This window comes from Leguminivora glycinivorella, unplaced genomic scaffold (assembly GCF_023078275.1).
Source record: "Leguminivora glycinivorella isolate SPB_JAAS2020 unplaced genomic scaffold, LegGlyc_1.1 Scaffold8, whole genome shotgun sequence".
NCBI lineage: Eukaryota > Metazoa > Arthropoda > Insecta > Lepidoptera > Tortricidae > Leguminivora > Leguminivora glycinivorella.
Window position 1 is genome coordinate 135769 of NW_025952833.1, and position 18861 is coordinate 154629.

Below are 18861 nucleotides of genomic sequence, written 5' to 3' on the forward strand. Positions count from 1 at the left end.
GAACATTTATCTTTTTTAGGAAATACATTAAACATTTGCAAGGTTATTTTATTTCCTAAAATCTACACTATTATTGACATAGATAAACTTATTATTTTCGTAAATATTTCACTACTGTCCTCTCTGACGGCTGACGACCAACTGAATGAAGCGCCAACGTGTAAACGCAGTTGGCCATTGGCGCCAAGATCCTTTGATGTGTGGCCAAAAAACCGACACCAATCGGTTGGCCGGCAAGCGCAAGCGCCAACTGCCAACTTACGGCCTAGTAGCCCTCTACACGCTTGGCCAAGGGGGCTGGTGGAACCGTTGGCCATGTGTGTACAGGGGCCATTAAATCTTGTAAGTATAACTTAAATATCTACAGACCATTGGTACACTCAGAAACTCTATTTTCCTTTAAACGCTTTGACTTTTCGTTTCAGAGATCCATGACTTCTAGTTACTTACTTAAAGAATCTTGTCACCAAAGTCAAAGCGGATTAAATGGTCGGAGAAATAGCCAGCTTCCGGTCAAAAACGTGCTGCATCTTTACTCATATTCATATCTCATAATAAAGATCCGTTATGGAAGTTATGAATCAAATGAATCATCCAAGTATCTTAAATCTAATTTTATCTAGGAGTATATGTATGCTTCTTCCACTTTCATTTATTGAATGACGCCATCGGTGTCACGTATTATCTCTTATCAGAGCGAATTTAGTTAATCTACGATGTTTCAGCGAATCCGTAAGTGCGTATTATCTATAATTCCGATAAGGTTACTAACATTTTAATAACATGTGTTTCAATTTAATGCAATATAGATCTTTTCTAAAAGAAATAAAGTTCTTCAATATTGTCCTAAGATTCTAGAATGTCTATTTGAACATTATTATTTACGTGAATAGATATAAATTGCATTGACAAAGTAAAATATCGAGGATAAGATAAACAAGTCGTTTAAACGCATTGTGAAATCAGTGGCTGTAATGTAAACAGGTGTAAAAAGCGTAAATAAATTTAAAAAAATGTCAAATTCCGATAGTGATAATGTATATCATAGTGATAGTGAAGAGCTGGTTAGAACTAATAGAATAAAAAGGAACAAATATAGACCTATAATCAGATTAAATCAAGACCCAGACAAAGAAAGACAGGATTGGAGCATTCAAATTATTGATACAAGTGTTAGAAATGATACAGTGCAAGATGGGATGATGAAAGCACCACCTACTATTACGACTCCGGAGGCTGAAAACATACCTCTGCATATAGAAGTACCTGAAGATGAAGAAAAAGTAGAAAACGAATATTCGAGTCCTGAAGAGCTGGTTTATAACACCAGAGCATTATCAAAACACAGTCCAACGTACGAATTGGAGAAATTTGAAAAGAACGCCATAATCATCTTTAACCAGGAAAGTATTGATGGATATAGGAAAAGATTGGGAACAGAGAAAGATGTGGAGGTTTTAGAGACGACGTTTAAGAAATTCGGGTTTGAAGTTACGGAGAGGAAGGACTTGTCGAAAGCGGATCTTTTTAGTGAACTCGAAACGTGTAGGTATTTTACACTGACTTTATATGTATTAATGAATAGTTTTAGTAGTACAAACAAACATGCAAACGCGCGCGATTCGCGCAAACATAATTAGAGTGTATATACTATACCATATCGTTCGATATCAATAATAATAATAATGCGAGTAGGTATATATTCAAATTGCATCTGACACTCATTTCTAAATTAAATTCCTTTGTTTGTCGGAGGTGTTCGAAAATTGAATGCACCGACCGTGAGTCATCTTGAAGTTTATAGTGGGAAAACCCCCTAGTAAGTCTTGTAACCTATTCTGTTGGTGGCTTCTGGTGCCCGATAAGTTATCAGTGGTGTAGTAACATTAATATGTAGGTTTAAATACTCTTTATTTACATGAACATATTTACATAATTATATAAGAATGATTTATATAATTATATGTAGGTTATATTTAGAAAAGGGTTCATTAACAATTGTGGATTTGTGTCCATTAAAATTGATGTGCATTAATATTTTTGTCGCCGATTTTTTTTAAATCTCTCATTTATGAAAAGGTTAGCGGTAAGAGAAAAAGCTGCAAGGAAGGACCTAGTGACAACCCTAGGTATTTCGTATACCTACAGCAGGTAAAAAAGAGTAGAAAATAATGGGGGCGCCACCGTATATAGGTTATATGAGAACCTGCACTTTTTATATGGCAACTTTTGTATAAGAACAGTTAAGTGTTGCTATGATAAAAATATTGGGTTGGTAAGAAAGTAATGAGCGAATCATAACCAATATTGTAATTTTTATTTAATTTATTATTTTAATCATTTATCAAAAATATAACGGCCTTCGTTATCTACTACTTGTCTCCATCGTTCTGGTAAAGAATGAATAGCATCGGCGAAGAAGTTCTTAGGTTTAGATTAAAAAAACTCAGCTATGTACTGTCGTAGATGGGCTTGATCATCGAACTTTTTTTCATTCAAGGCATTGCTTAGCGATCTGAACAATGCGTAATCCGTAGGTGCCAAGTCTGGAGAGTACGATGGATGAGGTATCACTTTCCAACCTAGCTCCAATAGCTTTAGCCGAGTCACTTTTGCAATGTGTGGGCGAGCATTGTCGTGTAAGAAAAAAACTTTAGCATGCTGTGGACGATTCTGACAGACTTTTTGGTTTAAATTTTCAAGCTGATTACAGTATACTGATGCGGTAACAGTCATTCCACTTGGTAGGAGTTCCCAGTGAATAATAACATGAATATCCCACCAAACGGAAAGCATAACTTTTTTCGGGTGAGGCTCTGTTTTTGGTGCCTCTATTCCTTTTTCGTTTGGAGCTAGCCACTGACGTTTGCGTGTGTGATTTATATATAAGACCCATTTTTCATCTCCAGTGACAAGATGGTCCAACCAGTTGAATGTGCGGCGAAAAGACAGAAGTTGTATGCAGATATCGGCACGGCGGTTTAGTTGATCTCTATCAAGTTCGTGCGGTATCCAAACACTGTATTTGTAGTTTTTTCCCAACTCGTGTAAATGTGTTTCTATGGTGACATGAGAGCAGCCTAACTCGGTAGCGAGAGTACGACTCGTTAGCCTCGGATCTCCTTCAATTAAGGTTTTTAATTTGGCTACATCAATCTTCACCGGTCGACCAGACTTAGGTTGATCTGATAATGAAAAGTCGCCAGTCGCCACTACGAAACCGCTGGAACCATCGTTTCGCCGTGGCCTCAGATACAACTTCAGGAGCAACACGCTGACATATATTACGCACTGCTTCGGCGTCTGAATGGCCAGACTGAAATTCATATAGTAAGCAATGCCTTACATGCACTTTTAATTCGTCCATTTTCTTCCTTATATTAGCTCGGCGACAGCTAGTGAATGACTGACGAGAAACTGTGCGACTCGCCCTTTATATACTTTCGACCATAGAAGATTCTAGAACTCTCTCAAAAATTTTATGTGGAATTCAATCGATCGCTCATTACTTTCTTACCAACCCAATATTACATTTCTCCTCCTTTTCGCCAAGCTGTAGGAGTACTTATTAACTGCTGTGGAACAGCGACCTGAAGTTGATCTTGGCTTTGGCTTAGCTTAGCCTACGGCACCAGAAACAGCCATGCTTCTCTATTTTATCCAAAGCCTTTCATTATCATAATCATAATCATATCAGTCGAAAAACGTCCACTGCTGGACACAGGCCTTCCCCAATGCCACAATGACCTTTTCTGCGCCACCCGCATCCAGCGCGGACTCCTGCGACAGTCCACGTTTTTTTTTGTTGTAAATGGGCTTACTCTTGACCACAGACTATCCAAAGGCAAAGACGTGGCCTACGATGGAGTGAGCTTGCCCAGAAGATGCATGTATGCTTACTCGTAATATTTTTATTATTCCAGTCAGCAACACCGACTTCACAGACTACGGCTGTATTGCTGTTGCGATCCTGACGCACGGCTCAAAGAACGGGCTGCTCCGGGCTCGCGATGCGCCTTACTGTGAGATGGAGCTGCTGAATCTCTTCATGGATAAACCTATGCTGGTGTCCAAGCCGATTTTGTTCATCATCCAGGTTGCTTTTTTTTTTTTTTTTTTTTTTTTTTATGAGGAACAGGTAAACCATTTGACCGCAATCTCACCTGATGGAAAGTGCCGATGCAGTCTAGGATGAAGCATGTTTACCCAAAAAATGTCTATTCACTCTTGATTTAAAAAGATCCAAATTATAGTGGGTTGGAAATAGACATGCAGGAAGTGAGTTCCACTCCTTAGCCGTTCGCATGATAAAGCTAGATGCAAATCGTTTAGTGCGAATCATTGGCAAGGAAACGACGTAAGGGTGAAACGCAAGTCCGCGCCTAGTCCCGCTTTGACAGAAAGGAGACGGGGGGATTAGATTATGTAAGTCCATCGCATGGTATCTTTGATCCTGACCTTAAATTGGTTCAGGCACGCTACATGGGCTCCTGAGTGTGGAACTGCTGAATCTCTTCATGGATGCTATGCTGGTGTCCAAGCCAATTTTGTTCATCTTCTAGACGGAGAGCTGGCAGGATTTTGGAGCAGGTCCTTGAGGCAACCTGGAAAGGTGCTCAGATGCTTCTCTGATTATAGCCAACATCAGGTCTGCAAGTCTGGCAGCTGGGGAGCGGGGCTTTATCGAGCTATGAATTTTTAAAGATTTAATTTTTTGAGGCCCAAAAAAGGTGTTTGAGGCAACCTGGAATTATTAAAAAGTGAAAATAGATTCCAGTTTGGTCCTCGTATGAAATACAGCTGTCAACCTTTTCAGGAAGGAGCCAAAGCTCGTATCCAAGCCTATTCTCTTTATCATCCGGTAGCTAGTGTATTATATGTGTATTATCTGATCCTGACTAAAAATAGGTCTTACATTTTGGAAGTTTGAAATATTGAATACTGTTATGGTTATTGGAATATTTCTTTATTATAGCAAATTCACCTACATTAACCTTTTTTGGTCAACAACGCCATCTATTTTTCTATTTATACACTACTCCATTCTCGCTTTCAACGGAATATTGTTAAGGTTTTAAGTTGATCATTCACTTGATCTTTGCCACAAACACCAAACATGAGTACCACAAACACGGCATCACTAGTAAACACCATACAGAACCGAACCCTCCACACGCTCGTGTTTGTTGGTTATTGTTCTGTTTGTCAAACGTTGGCCATAAAAGGCAGAGTTAACCAAGGTTCTTATCTCAGTTTCTGTCCAGGCATGCCGCGGCACGAAGCAGACGGCGGGCGTGGCGGTCCACACGGCAGGCCGCGTGCGTCGAGACCTGGATGAGGAGGTGGAACCGTACACGCTGCCTGTGGAGTCCGACATGCTTATACTACACAGCTCTTATGTGGGGAAACCTGCGCATAGGTGAGTGAATAGGTGATGGAGGAATGCTGTAGCAGACGGCAGGTGTGGCAGCGACACAGTTTGGATGAGGAGGTGGAACCTTATACGCTGCCGGTGGAGTCCGACATGCTCATGCATGCAGGTTATGATAACGGAGTCTGATACTTCGTTTTTAGGGTTCCGTAGTCAACTAGGAACCCTTATAGTTTCGCCATGTCTGTCTGTCCGTCCGTCCATCCGTCCGTCCGTCCGCGGATAATCTCAGTAACCGTAAGCACTAGAAAGCTGAAATTTGGTACCAATATGTATATCAATTGCGCCAACAAAGTGCAAAAATAAAAAATGGAATAATATGTTTTATTAGGGTACCCCCCCTACATGTAAAGCGGGAGCTGATATTTTTTTTCATTCCAACCCCAACGTGTGATATATTGTTGGATAGGTATTTAAAAATGAATAAGGGTTTACTAAGATCGTTTTTTTATAATATTAATATTTTCGGAAATAATCGCTCCTAAAGGAAAAAAAAGTGCGTCCCCCCCTCTAACTTTTGAACCGTATGTTTAAAAAATATGAAAAAAATCACAAAAGTAGAACTTTATAAAAACTTTCTAGGAAAATTGTTTTGAACTTGATAGGTTCAGTAGTTTTTGAGAAAAATACGGAAAACTACGGAACCCTACACTGAGCGTGGCCCGACACGCTTTTGGCCGGTTTTCTATGATTGAACAACAGGCGGGCAAGCACTTTCTGTAAGTGCGAAAAGGAAATAAACCGACGCGATAGGCTGTTGCGATAGATTAGCTTTTAGCGTGCTAGGCGCGCATGTCTACTTTCGTGGATTGTTCCCTGCCTATGTGGTGGGTGGTTTTGGGTTAGAATCCTGGTAAGGGCATTAGTTTGAAGAGCACAGATGTTTGTTCCTAAGGCCGGCAACAGACAATCTTAAATTTCATAATCTTAAAAAATCATAATCTTATAAAATTAGATCGACTGCCTTGCCACACACATTCTTAAAATTCAGATTATTCGCAGTCTGTCAGGTCAATCTGAAAAAAATCATAATCTTAAAAAATAAGACTGTGTGTGAACAGTTGCGAAATTGTATGGAAATCCGTGAACTCGATCTGATTTCATAAGATTATGAAATTTAAGGCTCCCCACAGACAGTCTTAAAAATTCATAATCTTAAAAAAAAACTTGTATGCAATCTGACAGTTCAAACTGACACTGACAAGACACTGACAGATCTGTCAGTGTCAATTGCATACAATTTTTTTTTAAGATTATGAATTTTTAAGACTGTCTGTGGGAAGCCAACGACATGGGTGTTTTCATAAAGAAGCTCTGCTTAATTCTTGACCTTCACTCACTGCTTAACGCAGCCTGTTTACACCACTTCCTCAAATTTCAGGAACGAACTCCAAGGCTCCTGGTTCATACAATCCCTCTGCAGCAAGATAGCTGTAATGGCGGAAACCCACGATTTCGAGTCGATCTTAACCGAAGTCAAGCGCGAAGTAGCCATCGACCGTTACCACAACGAATACAACCGACGAACACTAGAAATGGTGACAAACAAACAAATGCCGGTCACTACTTCAACTTTAATAAGAAAATTGTATCTGAAGAAGTTCGGAGATGACGCCATCTGTTATAGTAAGGTGGATAATGAGAGAGGAGACTCGAGGAATGAGGTGTTGGACTGTGGGACGCCGCGGACGCCATCTTTTGGACGATGCTCGTGTTTTCTGGCGCATTTTGAATACATCAAAAGTTGTTTAAGGTAATAATAAGTTTATGAAATGGCCCTTACGTCCTGCATGGGAAGCATGGTCGCGCGATAGACGATAAAATAGCAGGCCGTCCCTATCGCACTGTTTGTAAGTGCGATAGGGACGGCCTGATATTTTATCGTCTATCGCACGACCATGCTTCCCGTGCTGGCAGGTGCTGATTATGCATGCGTCCCATGCCACGGGCAAGGGCTGCATCTGCTCGGTGTACCCCTTAATTTAATTAAAGTGCAATGTGAATTAATGAATCCCGAGGAAAACAAGTTTTGTTCCTCTGTCCCTACGTTAAAATTTTCATCGTCTATCTTCGACATGGTTCTTAATTTCATAATTATGATTAATTAATATTTTATGATGAGTTATGGGCCCAGCAAGATAATTTTTGATGGTTTAACCCGAGAATTTCGTACCATTTTTCCATTTATTTTCCAGGCATTTTGTAGAAGACAACCCCGAGGACACGACGGCAAAAGGGTTCCTGAACATAGCCAACACTTTTAAGAGCGACAGAGATTTCGACACCCCCAAAGAAGTGATGCTACAGACGATATGCGACCATTTAATGGCAAACGCGCAGGCTTGCGCGTTTTATAAATATTTGTATCTGTATAAATATTGAACTTTAATCAATAGTGTCAATATATGTACTTTTTACTGTGATTTTATATTAGATAATACATATTTGCTAAACATTCATATCTCAGTTTTTATATACGCTTAAGGCCTCGTCCGCACCATTTGGAATACGTCCATTGCTGTACACCAATAGAGCTACGGAAGCCTGCCAGACCCTGCCCGAGGCTTGTAAAAAAACTGCCAATATCATTAACCATTTTATTTAGAGAACAGCTCCTGAATCTGCTTATTGGACATCCCTTTCGTTTCCGGTACGTAGATATAGCTAACAACTGTGTTGATGATACCAACGCAGGCGAAGGCATAAAAGGACCCGTGGATGGTCAGCAAGGACACCATGACCGGGAAGACGGCGATGATGAGGAAGTTGAGGAGCCACACCCATTCCACTAGGATCATTGAGGCGATGCTTTGGACCTGTGAAGAATTAGGAAGCAATTTATACAGTGATTCATTCTTGATACAAAGTTGAGCCACGCACGCCTGATTCGTATTCAAATATATTTTGGGCTCGAACTAAAGAATACTCAAGATGCATGAAGGCCATAGAGTACATTTTAGGACTCGTTTTTTTCAAAACAGACACAAAGTAGATCGCAGACGAGACGAGTGATTAGGTAGATAGATTTTAGTCATTAAATGTATGAAGGTTAGGTAATAGAGTACTTCCAGAAGTTGATATTGAAGATTTAGTTTTGTTAGCGGAAAAAATTCGATAATCCAATTAGGTTTCTACCATAAAACTACTAATATTTTCCATATCTCACTAGATGATGATGAAATCGAGTATGTACTCAAATCCTACCTCTGGTGTAAACACTTCAGCCAGCAGCACATACGGTACGCTGCCAGCTCCGTAAATGAAGCAGAAACAGTACAGTAACACCACGACAGCTGACACCCACGCTGGTAGGATGCCCGTTTGCATGTTGGCAGCCAGGCCTCCCATGCACAGCGCTACTAGCGCTGATGAGGAGATTATCAGCACCTGGAAAAGCATAAGGATCAGAACTGTAGAATTTCCACCTTTTAGTCTTAGGTTCTGGTTTACTAGCCTTGGATAGCAGTGGCGCTATATGACGACATCGCTTTCCTAAGAAATCCGAGACTTTGTTGACAAGACATCGTGGAGACAAAACTCTGTCACTTTTTGGTCTAAGAAAAATATGGCGAGGAAACAGGTCAACTCCCAATAATAATTAAATTAATCTTTGGCACCTTTTTCTTAAAAATTCTGAAGACTAACTGGCCATCGAGACCATTCTATAAATACTTATACATATATTAACTTACTGACAGCTGACATCAAAAGATAAACTTGAAAAGCTTATCATATCGGTCGAAATAATATTATTATTTTTAATTCTTAAATATATTATTCAGTGATTAAAATTTTACCACCACAGAAGAGCAGTTGCATTAAAATTTGAAAATTATTGTGACAAGGACGAATCTGGACCGGATTCGGTAAGTCGTCTTCGAGTACAAATTGAAATACATAAACTCACTCCTTTATTTCCAAGAGGGATAAGCAGAGCTTATGAAACTGCTCAAGTTTCAGTGACTTTCTTAGCACTTAAGGAGTTGAAAGAAATTGAAATCGGGATGTATTTTTTATTATAAACTGGCCAGTGATTGACCTCAGTCGCACCTGATGGAAAGTGACGACAAGGCCGAAGTTGTAGCTCACTGGTTCAGTAATAGCCTATGCACTCTTGATTTGAATACACCCAGATTGTATTCGCCCGAGAATACAGATGAGGGGAGCATGTTCCATTCCTTAGCAGTTCGCATTAGGAAAGAAGAGGCAAATCTCTTCGTGCGAATGAAAGGTAGGTCGACAACGTAAGTGTGTTTTCACATTATCCGATCCGATATCGGATGTCGGACCGACATCCCATACATTACAGGCGCCATCTTGGATTTTTTCTATTGAAATCCTTCCGACATCAGATATCGGATCGGATAATATGAAAACGCACTTAGGGTGAAACCGTCTGGTTGTCCGGTGATGGAAAGGGGAAGGAGGTTCCTTCCGGAGGAACCAGGTTCAGTGACAGGTGCTAAAATCTTAAAATCCAAACCCCACGGGCAGTTGAAAGCTTTAAAGAGGCAAGCATTGCCGCGATATATTATATTACCCTGTGTGGTGATGGGTTAAGAATTTCACTACCCCCTTTCTTCCCGTGGGTGTCGTAGAAGGCGACTATGTGATATGGGTTAAATTGTGGCGTAGGCGAGAGGCTGGCAACTTGTCACTGCAATGTCACAGTTTCGTTTTCTTTCAACCCCTTATTTGCCAGGAGTGGCACTGAAGCTTTGGTAGTTTCGTGTGCTCTGCCTACCCCTTTATGGGATACAGGCGTGATTGTTTGTTGTTGTATGTTATTTATTATATTATCAACGAAGATAATGACATGACGATTAAAAGATTCCTAGCGTCTGTGTCTAACGCACGAAAACTCTGCTACTTGTACTTTGCACTAAGTACTTACCCGTCTCCCAGCCTTGTCAGCCACGACAGTTGTGACGGTGCACCCGGCGAACAGTGTGAGAGCCAGTAGCACGGAACAGAAGTCCTTGGACAAGTCCGGAGCCGCTTGCGCGAAGAGGTTCCCGGCGTACACTTGTACTGCCACCATTCCCATGCACACCTGGAACGTCACATGAGTGTGTTAACTAGGGCATGCAATAACCGACCACATAACCGGTTATGGTTTCAGTTGTGCCCGAAAAATAACCGATAACCGATAATTGGTTAGAGTTATTTTCAGTAAAAAGTGGTAAATTTTCAATCAAATAATCGAGAAAACACAATAATAAAGGGAAAGTATTAGAGAACGTGCATGAGTTAGTGCGTTTTCACATTATCCGATCCTATATCGGATGTCGGAAGGATTTCAATAGAAAAAATCCAAGATGGCGCCTGTAATGTATGGGATAACGGTCCGACATCCGATATCGGATCGGATAATGTGAAAACGCACTAAGTCTGTGTGTTTTTAAATAAAACCCGCAAATTAATGAAAATGATAATAAGGCTTAAGACGTGACGTGATATTCAATCAAAATCGTATACCTACAAGTATGACAAGTGTTATATTTTCATTACTAAATTACAAGAATGCCAAAACCAATAGTCACAGGTGAAAAGACAGTAACTAAAAGGCCAAATTCATCGAATTTCAGACATAAAATAATAATCGATAATAACCGGTTATTTGAGTTTCCTAATAATCGGTTATGAAAATTTGCTGAATAACCGGTTGTAATCGGTTATTTCGGTTACGGTTATAACCGGTTTGCACTCCCTAGTTTTAACAGAATATTCAATTCATTATATTAGCGTCGTAGAAATGCCATTCGGCTACGGGGCCCGGTAGAAATTTCTTCTTAGTGCGTTTTAACATTATCCGATCTGATAACAGATCTAGGAGTTGTAGGACCCATCCATACTAATATTATAAATGGGAATGTGTGTGTGTCTGTTTGTTTGTCCGTCTTTCACGGCAAAACGGAGCGACGAAATGACGTGATTTTTTAAGTGGAGATAGTTGAAGGGATGAAGAGTGACATAGGCTACTTTTTGTCTCTTTCTAACGCGAGCAAAGCCGCGGGCAAAAACTAGTATCTTATACAAATTAAAGGCGCCATCTTTGACATTTGCTTTTGATGATCCTTCCTAAGTTCCTACACCCGATATCGGATCGGATAATGTGAAAACGATATCTATTGCTTCGAATTAAAATTTTGAAAAAACCCCCGACCGCGACATAGTGGACCGATTTTCATGAAACATGGCTAAGAACACTCCCGACTAACTCAGCTTTCAGACAAAAAAAACTAAATCTAAATCGGTTCATCCGTTCGGGAGCTACGATGCCACAAACAGACACACACACAGACAGACAAACAGACAGACAGACAGACAGACAGACAGACAGACAGACAGACAGACGGACAGACAGACAGACAGACACGTCAAACTTATAACACCCCTTCGTTTTTGCGTCGGGGGTTAAAAATGAAACGTTACCTGTAACGTCAGGACAGTTCCTACAACCAAGAACGCTCTCCGACTAGCCGGATCAGTAACTGAAAAAAAAAAATGAGTCGATTAATTTCGATGGCACCTTGTTTTGGTAAAATTGATAATCAAATAGTTAAAGTGCAGGAATGATTTATGGAGTAGATTACAATGTATATTTAGCCATCATGTGCTAGTCCTACAGGCGTCGTCCCTTCACACAAACAATAAAGCTATCCGCAACAGGCTTCGTCATTTACCCATATGTGGTCGCAACAACAACATACGTGCAAGGAGTAGATTAACTGCACTTTCAGTCTAACAAAGTGTACTCAGAAATGAAAAAGTGGAAAAACAATAGTCTATAAGGAACCTCATCTCACAGAAAGTCACATAAATTGTAAAGTACCCAAATGTTTTCTAGAACCTGTGGCGCGATATGATTTAAAAGTAAATATGTATTATACCTACTTAATAGTTTCGCTCAAAGGATTATGTTGACAACTTAATTCACCACTCATGATAATAAGTGTTTATTTCACTTTTATACAGTTCTTTGTTTCATTTGCATACGTCCCAGATGCAGTTAAGTGCAAAATATTTCAAATTTGTTTATCATATAAGGGGACAAAGTGGTTGTTTTACCGCACATGCCAATGATACCCGAACAATCGAACGATTCCAATATTTCCAATCTAATAGGCCCCGTAGCCGAATGGGATTTCTGCGATGTGAAACTCAGCAGAAATATAGTCTGACTCTGTCGCGCCAATACGCAAGAGCGATAGAGAGAGATAGCTACGAAAGTGATATTATCGTGAGCGTTTTGTGCATTCGGCTATGCGCACAGAATGTGAGATCTTGAGCGTTGCGAGAGCTTCAACAGCTAACAGAGCCACCACTTTTTTTGACGATCTCATCCTCCTTGCGTTATCCCGGCGTTTGCCACGGCTCATGGGAGCCTGGGGTCCGCTGGGACAACTAATCCCAAGATTTGGCTTACTAGTTTTACGAAAGCGACTGCCATCTGACTTTCCAATCCAAAGGGTAACTAATTGGCCTTATTGGAATTAGTCCGGTTTCCTCACGATGTTTTCCTTCACCGAAAAGCGACTGGCAAAGATCAAATAACATTTCGCACATAAGTTCCGAAAAACTCATTGGTACGAGCCGGGGTTCGAACCTGTGACCTTTGTATGTCGCACGCTCGTACCGCTAGGCCACCAGCGCTTTTTAAGACGGTGCCACATTATAAATTACCTAGGTACCTATCTTGTCTTGCGTAGAAACGTAATATTTTATAAATACCTATGACTTTCTTTAACTTGACGTCATAGAAGAGACATTAGGTATGTCTCGAGCAAAGACATATATAACTCCGTATAGACAGATAAAGTCTAAGAAAAAACGTACCTCAGTACCATACAGAAAAAGGTATACGATGGCCTAGATGGCATTACACCTTTGGGGTACGCTCAAGATGGCGCTAATATTAATATTTGACATTTTAAAACATATCACGCTAAGAATATGGTCCAAATTGTCAAAACTGAGGTTCAAAAGTTTTAAGCCTGTGTCAAGAGTTGGCAGTCTATGCACCGTGATTACACATTTTACTTCGACAGTGACTCTCTATAATACTCGATCCTCTTTGGTCTCGAGTTTACTTTATCTCTTACGCATATTTACTATAAGTCGTTTTTATTGCATGGGTAATAAATACAATGTAAACCGAAATAAACATTAAACTAGCGAAGGGTATTTGATGATATTTATGGCATCTTTACAGATTAAATCTAGCTTCTCGTGACCTTGTCTGTACTGTACTTAAGATGATGATTGATATAAACAATCGTACTTACAGGTATGCAACGTGCAAGTTGCTGAACATTATACGTAATGAAGGTATTGTACAGCCAACCAGGAACCCTAGGCCACTCTACAACCATGTCAAAATGACAAGCAGTAAGAGATTTCTTACAATCCGATTTATGACGCCACTATGACATAGTTCTACTGTGGGCTAGGGTTCCAATTGATTGACTGTACAGTCAGCCGCAGAGTAAAGTATGGACATTTAAGGACCTCTAGGTCCATGGGGTCGAGAATTCGTTCACAAAATATTCAATTAAGTAGGTACTCCACTGGGCACGTAGCCAAATGCACAAACGCTTACGTCTGTCTATCGCTCTTCTGTATATTGACGCGACATAGCTAGACTGTGTGTCGATCGGCAACGGCATCTAGCGTGAATGATTGTCACTTCTGCTAGGCCGACCGTATTGTACACATACAAACAATACATCTCAATGATCAAATGAGACTTACACAATGTCTTAATGGCGGGCTGTCTCTGTGGTGACGCTGGTTCTCCGGTGGTTAATTTTTCTTTCTCGGCTAACTCGGCTTCATCTTCTTTCTTTTCATCTGAAAGTTTTATATGAAACTTATTATACTTATAATGTCGTCTGATTTTACATAATTTGGGACATTTCTGTCAAAAAAGCTCACCTAGATTTACCTTGTTTAACCACTTTTTGTTTTGCCTGGCATGATGCATAACTACAAGATTTTATCAATAACGGCAAGAAAGGTAAATACCAGTAGGTTGCAAGTATTGTCAGAACTAATAAGTATGTTCTTTAATTTGTATTAAGTAAAAATAAAAAATAAAATTGTCACAACAGCGTGCGGAATTTTTATAATGTTTCTTTATAAAACCATACCTGAGGTAACCGTATGAAGTTCCACCGGCGGTGAAAGCTGCTGTTTCATCACTGAGAGCTCTTCTAAAACGATCTTCGACGTCACAGACCCGTCCCTATAGTGGGCTAGGGCCTTCAAAGCTTCCTGAAAATATGAAACTTTTTAAACTTCTGAAAATGTCAAGTTATAGATAGATACAAGAACAGTCATATCAAAACTCTTAGCCGAGGACTTTTGCATGAAAAGTTTTAAGAAGGGGGTCACTTCTTGCATCTAGCTGTAGCGTTAGAAAATTCTCAAGGACTTTAATAATAAGTAAGTAAATTTAACCCACTGGAGAAAAAATTAAGGTAATTCACTTACGAAGATGCACCTGGGTACCTAGCCAACGCTTACGATTCATAGCGTATCGTAGCTAGCTATGGCTTTTCTGTAGTGGCGCGACAGAGCACTTCGGTTGGGCGGGCTAATCTAATATCTGCATCAAGTTCTAGTAGAGTTGCAATCCGAATTACCTTCTACCAACCTAGCGTTTTCCCTGCCAGGCGCCAGGGTCCGCTTTCCTGCTCAGTCTTCTCCACTTCGCCCGGTCTTCGGTGTCTTTGGTGTGAGATTCTTCTCTAGCATGTCCGCTGTCACGACGTCCAGCCAGCGCTTCAACAATTTACGTTGTTTATGTAAATATATTAACTCATCACCTTTTCATTATTCTTCTTAAGCAAGAACAGCGGGCTTTCAACCACCAGCATGAACAGCATCAGATTGATGACGCCCAGGGCCAGATTCACCCAGATGATCATCCGATAGGACAGGAACCAGCCGCTCAAATACGATAGGATAGCTCCGAAGCAGTACATTGTTACCGTTCCTGTTAAGAAAAACAAATATGACTTACAACATTTTTAGTATTTTACGATACAATACAATACAATACTCTTTATTGCACACCTCACATAGTTTACAAGTAATGCACAAGAAAAAAAACAAATTAAACAGAGGTAAAAACGTTATCAATTTCTGTAACAACAGGCGGTCTTATCGCTTAAGAGCGATCGCTTCCAGACAACCTACCTCCTAGTATTTTCCTCGCGTCAGTGCGTTTTTACATTAACCGATCCGATATTGGATGTCGGAAGGATTTCAAAGGTAAAAATCAAAGATGGCGGCTTTAATGTATGGGATATCGGTCCTACATCCGATATCGGATCGGTTAATGTGAAAACGCACTTAGTGTACCTATAGTGAATAGTGTCATGTTACACAGGACAGCAAAGTTCTGACTTGAAAAACTCAACGCTCAAGATTCAACTATAGGAATCTTCCGTTTTCTCGGATAAGTGACACAAAAGGTTAAAACAGCAATATCGTCAATATGGTAAACAAATAAAGGGATATTCTCTAAAACATGTTGCGTAAAATTTTACCATTTCTGAGAAACTGGAACTGGAATGGAACTTACCTGAAGATAATGATCCTCTAATGGACGGCTCGCTGATTTCCGATATGAAGATGGGAGCATACACCAGGTTGGATCCTCCAGCAATACCTCCAATGAACCGAGCAATCATGATTGGAAGCATCGACGACGAGAATTGCACAATAATCCAGCATAGCTGAAAAATCATAATTTATGAGCTTCTGAAATTATTGACGTAAAATTTCAGTCTAAGACCAAATTAAATTATTTCATAGGAAATATTTTAATTTGTGTTTTAACTACAAACTGAAATAAAGCCGCCATAAGCCTTCGGTAATTGTGTCAAATACTTGAAAATTTCGACCCTTGCCGTCGTGACTGGTTGGCTGAGTGGTTTAAGCATCCGTGGCTATAACGGAGTACGCTGGTTCGAATCCAGCATCGGACACTTGGAGGCCTTGGTAATTTTTTCTTTGTATATGACATTTATTTCAGTTTATAGTAAAATTTCAGAATTTATTTATTTAGTCGTATGGCATCAATTTAAAAATAGGCAAATTATTTCTACATTTCAAATGTCAATATTCAGGGAGCTTAGCCAGTCAGCTGCATCGGGTGTGAGATGTAGCAAGTCTTCTGGCAGCCCTCGATATGAACGAAGGGGGCAGCGCTGGATTATGTGTTCCATGGTCTGGTCTTCCTCGCCGCAATCGCACAGGGCTGAAACCCTCCATCCCCATTTGTGTAGAATTGAAATCGGAGGATCGTATTTTTTACGTGTTCATGTCACGGTTTTTCCACCGCGATACAACAAGCTAAGATTTTTTTGTTCATAATAGATCCTAAACGGGTGGCGATGACTGGATTTCTTTACGTGTCTTGGTGGTTGCTATCCCTCAACCACAGTATAATAAAGAGTACTATCGTACAGTATGGCTACTCCAGCTCACCGCTGAAAGTGACGCCTAGGTCCTCACCTCGGTCACCTCACAGTTACCGCCTGTCGAAAACGCGAACAGTCGACCTGCCATATCTCACTCACACAAGCATGGTACGCGTTCACCTACACGAGCTTAGACTGTGTGCTAGGAAAGCGCCTCTTTCATATATTTGATCGCCAGTGTCCGAGATGTGCCTCAACCCTCTAACAAAGCACCAGCTGCCCATGAACGTTTGTTATTCATGGACGTTAACGACTATAGGTACGAAGTATCGCCCAGGAAAAAATAGGTCCTGGAAACCTATTTGTGGTTCGGTTTAAGAGAGCCAAGAAGGAACACATATAAAAATAAAACAAGCTTTCTTTCCGTTGCACTGTTAAATAAAAGATAATAAACTTACCAGAGTGGGTAAAACTAGCGCCATGGAACCTCTTTTCCTCCCCAATTTGTCAATGAAAAGTCCAGTCACTGCTGTCCCAGCCATAGCTCCTAAGGACGGCAAGCTACCGACTAGAGACGCTTGCACCTCTGTCATGGGTGTGGATAGAACCGTAGTGTTTGGGTTCGTGAACAGATCCAGGGTATATGATGGCCAGGTGTTCAAACTGCCCATTGACAAGGCGGCAAAGCACGCTAAAAGAGGCCAGTTGTATCAATCACAGTTAACAGACACATTGACGTCAAGCAAGAGAGGTCTACGGAATTTCCCATACAATAAAATTCAGCGGTTTGGAGCAACCGACCCTAATTTGACGAATAATGTTGCCCCTAAGAAAGCAGAGATTTTTTGGAATCTTTTGCGTACTCTGGTAAAATATCACAGGGGGATAAACAACTATAGGTACTTGTTCACAGTGTAAACCAAAACTATGAACATTTATTGCGAGATACTCAACAGTTCTTGAGACGCTTAAAAGTTTAGACGCTTCAGAATATTTTACGTTACCAATTTCTGTAGGGAACCCTAAAAAAGGCATCCTCCAGAGGATATGTTTTTAGGGCGAGGTGGTATGGTTTGTGACATTTTATTTGGATTATTACTTGTCTTATCTATCGAGAAAATTGGCATGCTGACTTAGCAAGAAATTTTACTTGGCCTCACTGCTTTAGCCTTGAAGGAAGAGATACATTTAGAGAAGGGATTGAAGATGACTAAGATGGATTTACGGAAGGAACACAATGCCATTGAGAGAAGTAGCCAAAATAGCGAAGGTTCTGATGGAAATTCATTTGGGGGGGATGGAGATTCTTCGCCTTACCTTTTCGATCAATTTCTTTGGCATTTGATGAGTTGATAAATAAACGCCAGTTAGTAACTCAAAGATGCAATGAAGCGATCGTCAATTGTTTTTAAGAATACGTATTGTGCTACTCCTCCTAATATTAAAGACTGTGCTACTACTACTTTTCCTAATATTAAAAAAAATGTTCTCAATGGAAACTTGCATGAGAATCTTCTCATGCTTTACAATAATTTACGGATATTTTGAAATAGTTCTGCAACTTGTACATTGGTACTTGTGATACCTAGTTGTAAATATATCAAAACTTACCTGCTAGTCCAGTTATATATTGCTGTGCTTTACCCATTTTAATTATGTTACTTAGTGTCTACTGAATAAAACTACCGAACTTGCAAACTAAACGTAGCAATCTTGCAAAATCTATTTTGTAACTGTTGAAGGACAGGAGTAGAAACTGTTTAAAAGACATTGCGAACATTAAGTAGAAAAGATAAATAGCGTAGTGACAATTTGAAGACGAAGCAAATATTGTTATAGAGAGATAGTGAATACAACTAATGCACTGCTTATCAGTTGTCAAAGATTTGTGGCTCATTTTCGGAATAATTGCCACGAGGTAGAGTTAGATGTATTTGGCGAGTTGTCTTCTTCGTTTTTGGAGTTTCGTTTTGGATACAGCTTTGTCAGGATTGAGTT

The 18861-nt window shown here is 40.1% G+C and overlaps 2 protein-coding genes across 2 annotated transcripts; one reads left to right on the plus strand and one right to left on the minus strand.

The window, feature by feature from the left end:
* Window positions 1–982: 982 nt before the first annotated feature.
* Window positions 983–7890, plus strand: LOC125242138 (caspase-like). The gene is made up of 5 exons (XM_048150847.1): window positions 983–1545; window positions 3924–4096; window positions 5265–5419; window positions 6813–7184; window positions 7627–7890. The coding sequence occupies exons 1-5, from the start codon at window positions 1014–1016 to the stop codon at window positions 7811–7813; spliced, it is 1419 nt and encodes a 472-aa protein (XP_048006804.1). The 5' UTR covers window positions 983–1013; the 3' UTR covers window positions 7814–7890.
* A 124-nt stretch (window positions 7891–8014) lies between these two features.
* Window positions 8015–18637, minus strand: LOC125242137 (facilitated trehalose transporter Tret1-like). The gene is made up of 10 exons (XM_048150846.1): window positions 18475–18637; window positions 17322–17554; window positions 16023–16176; window positions 15262–15431; window positions 14584–14707; window positions 14186–14284; window positions 11867–11925; window positions 10326–10484; window positions 8636–8818; window positions 8015–8247 (listed from the first exon to the last, which is right to left on the minus strand). Exons 1-10 carry the CDS (start codon window positions 18509–18511, stop codon window positions 8029–8031), a joined length of 1437 nt encoding a protein of 478 aa, XP_048006803.1. The 5' UTR covers window positions 18512–18637; the 3' UTR covers window positions 8015–8028.
* Window positions 18638–18861: the final 224 nt, after the last annotated feature.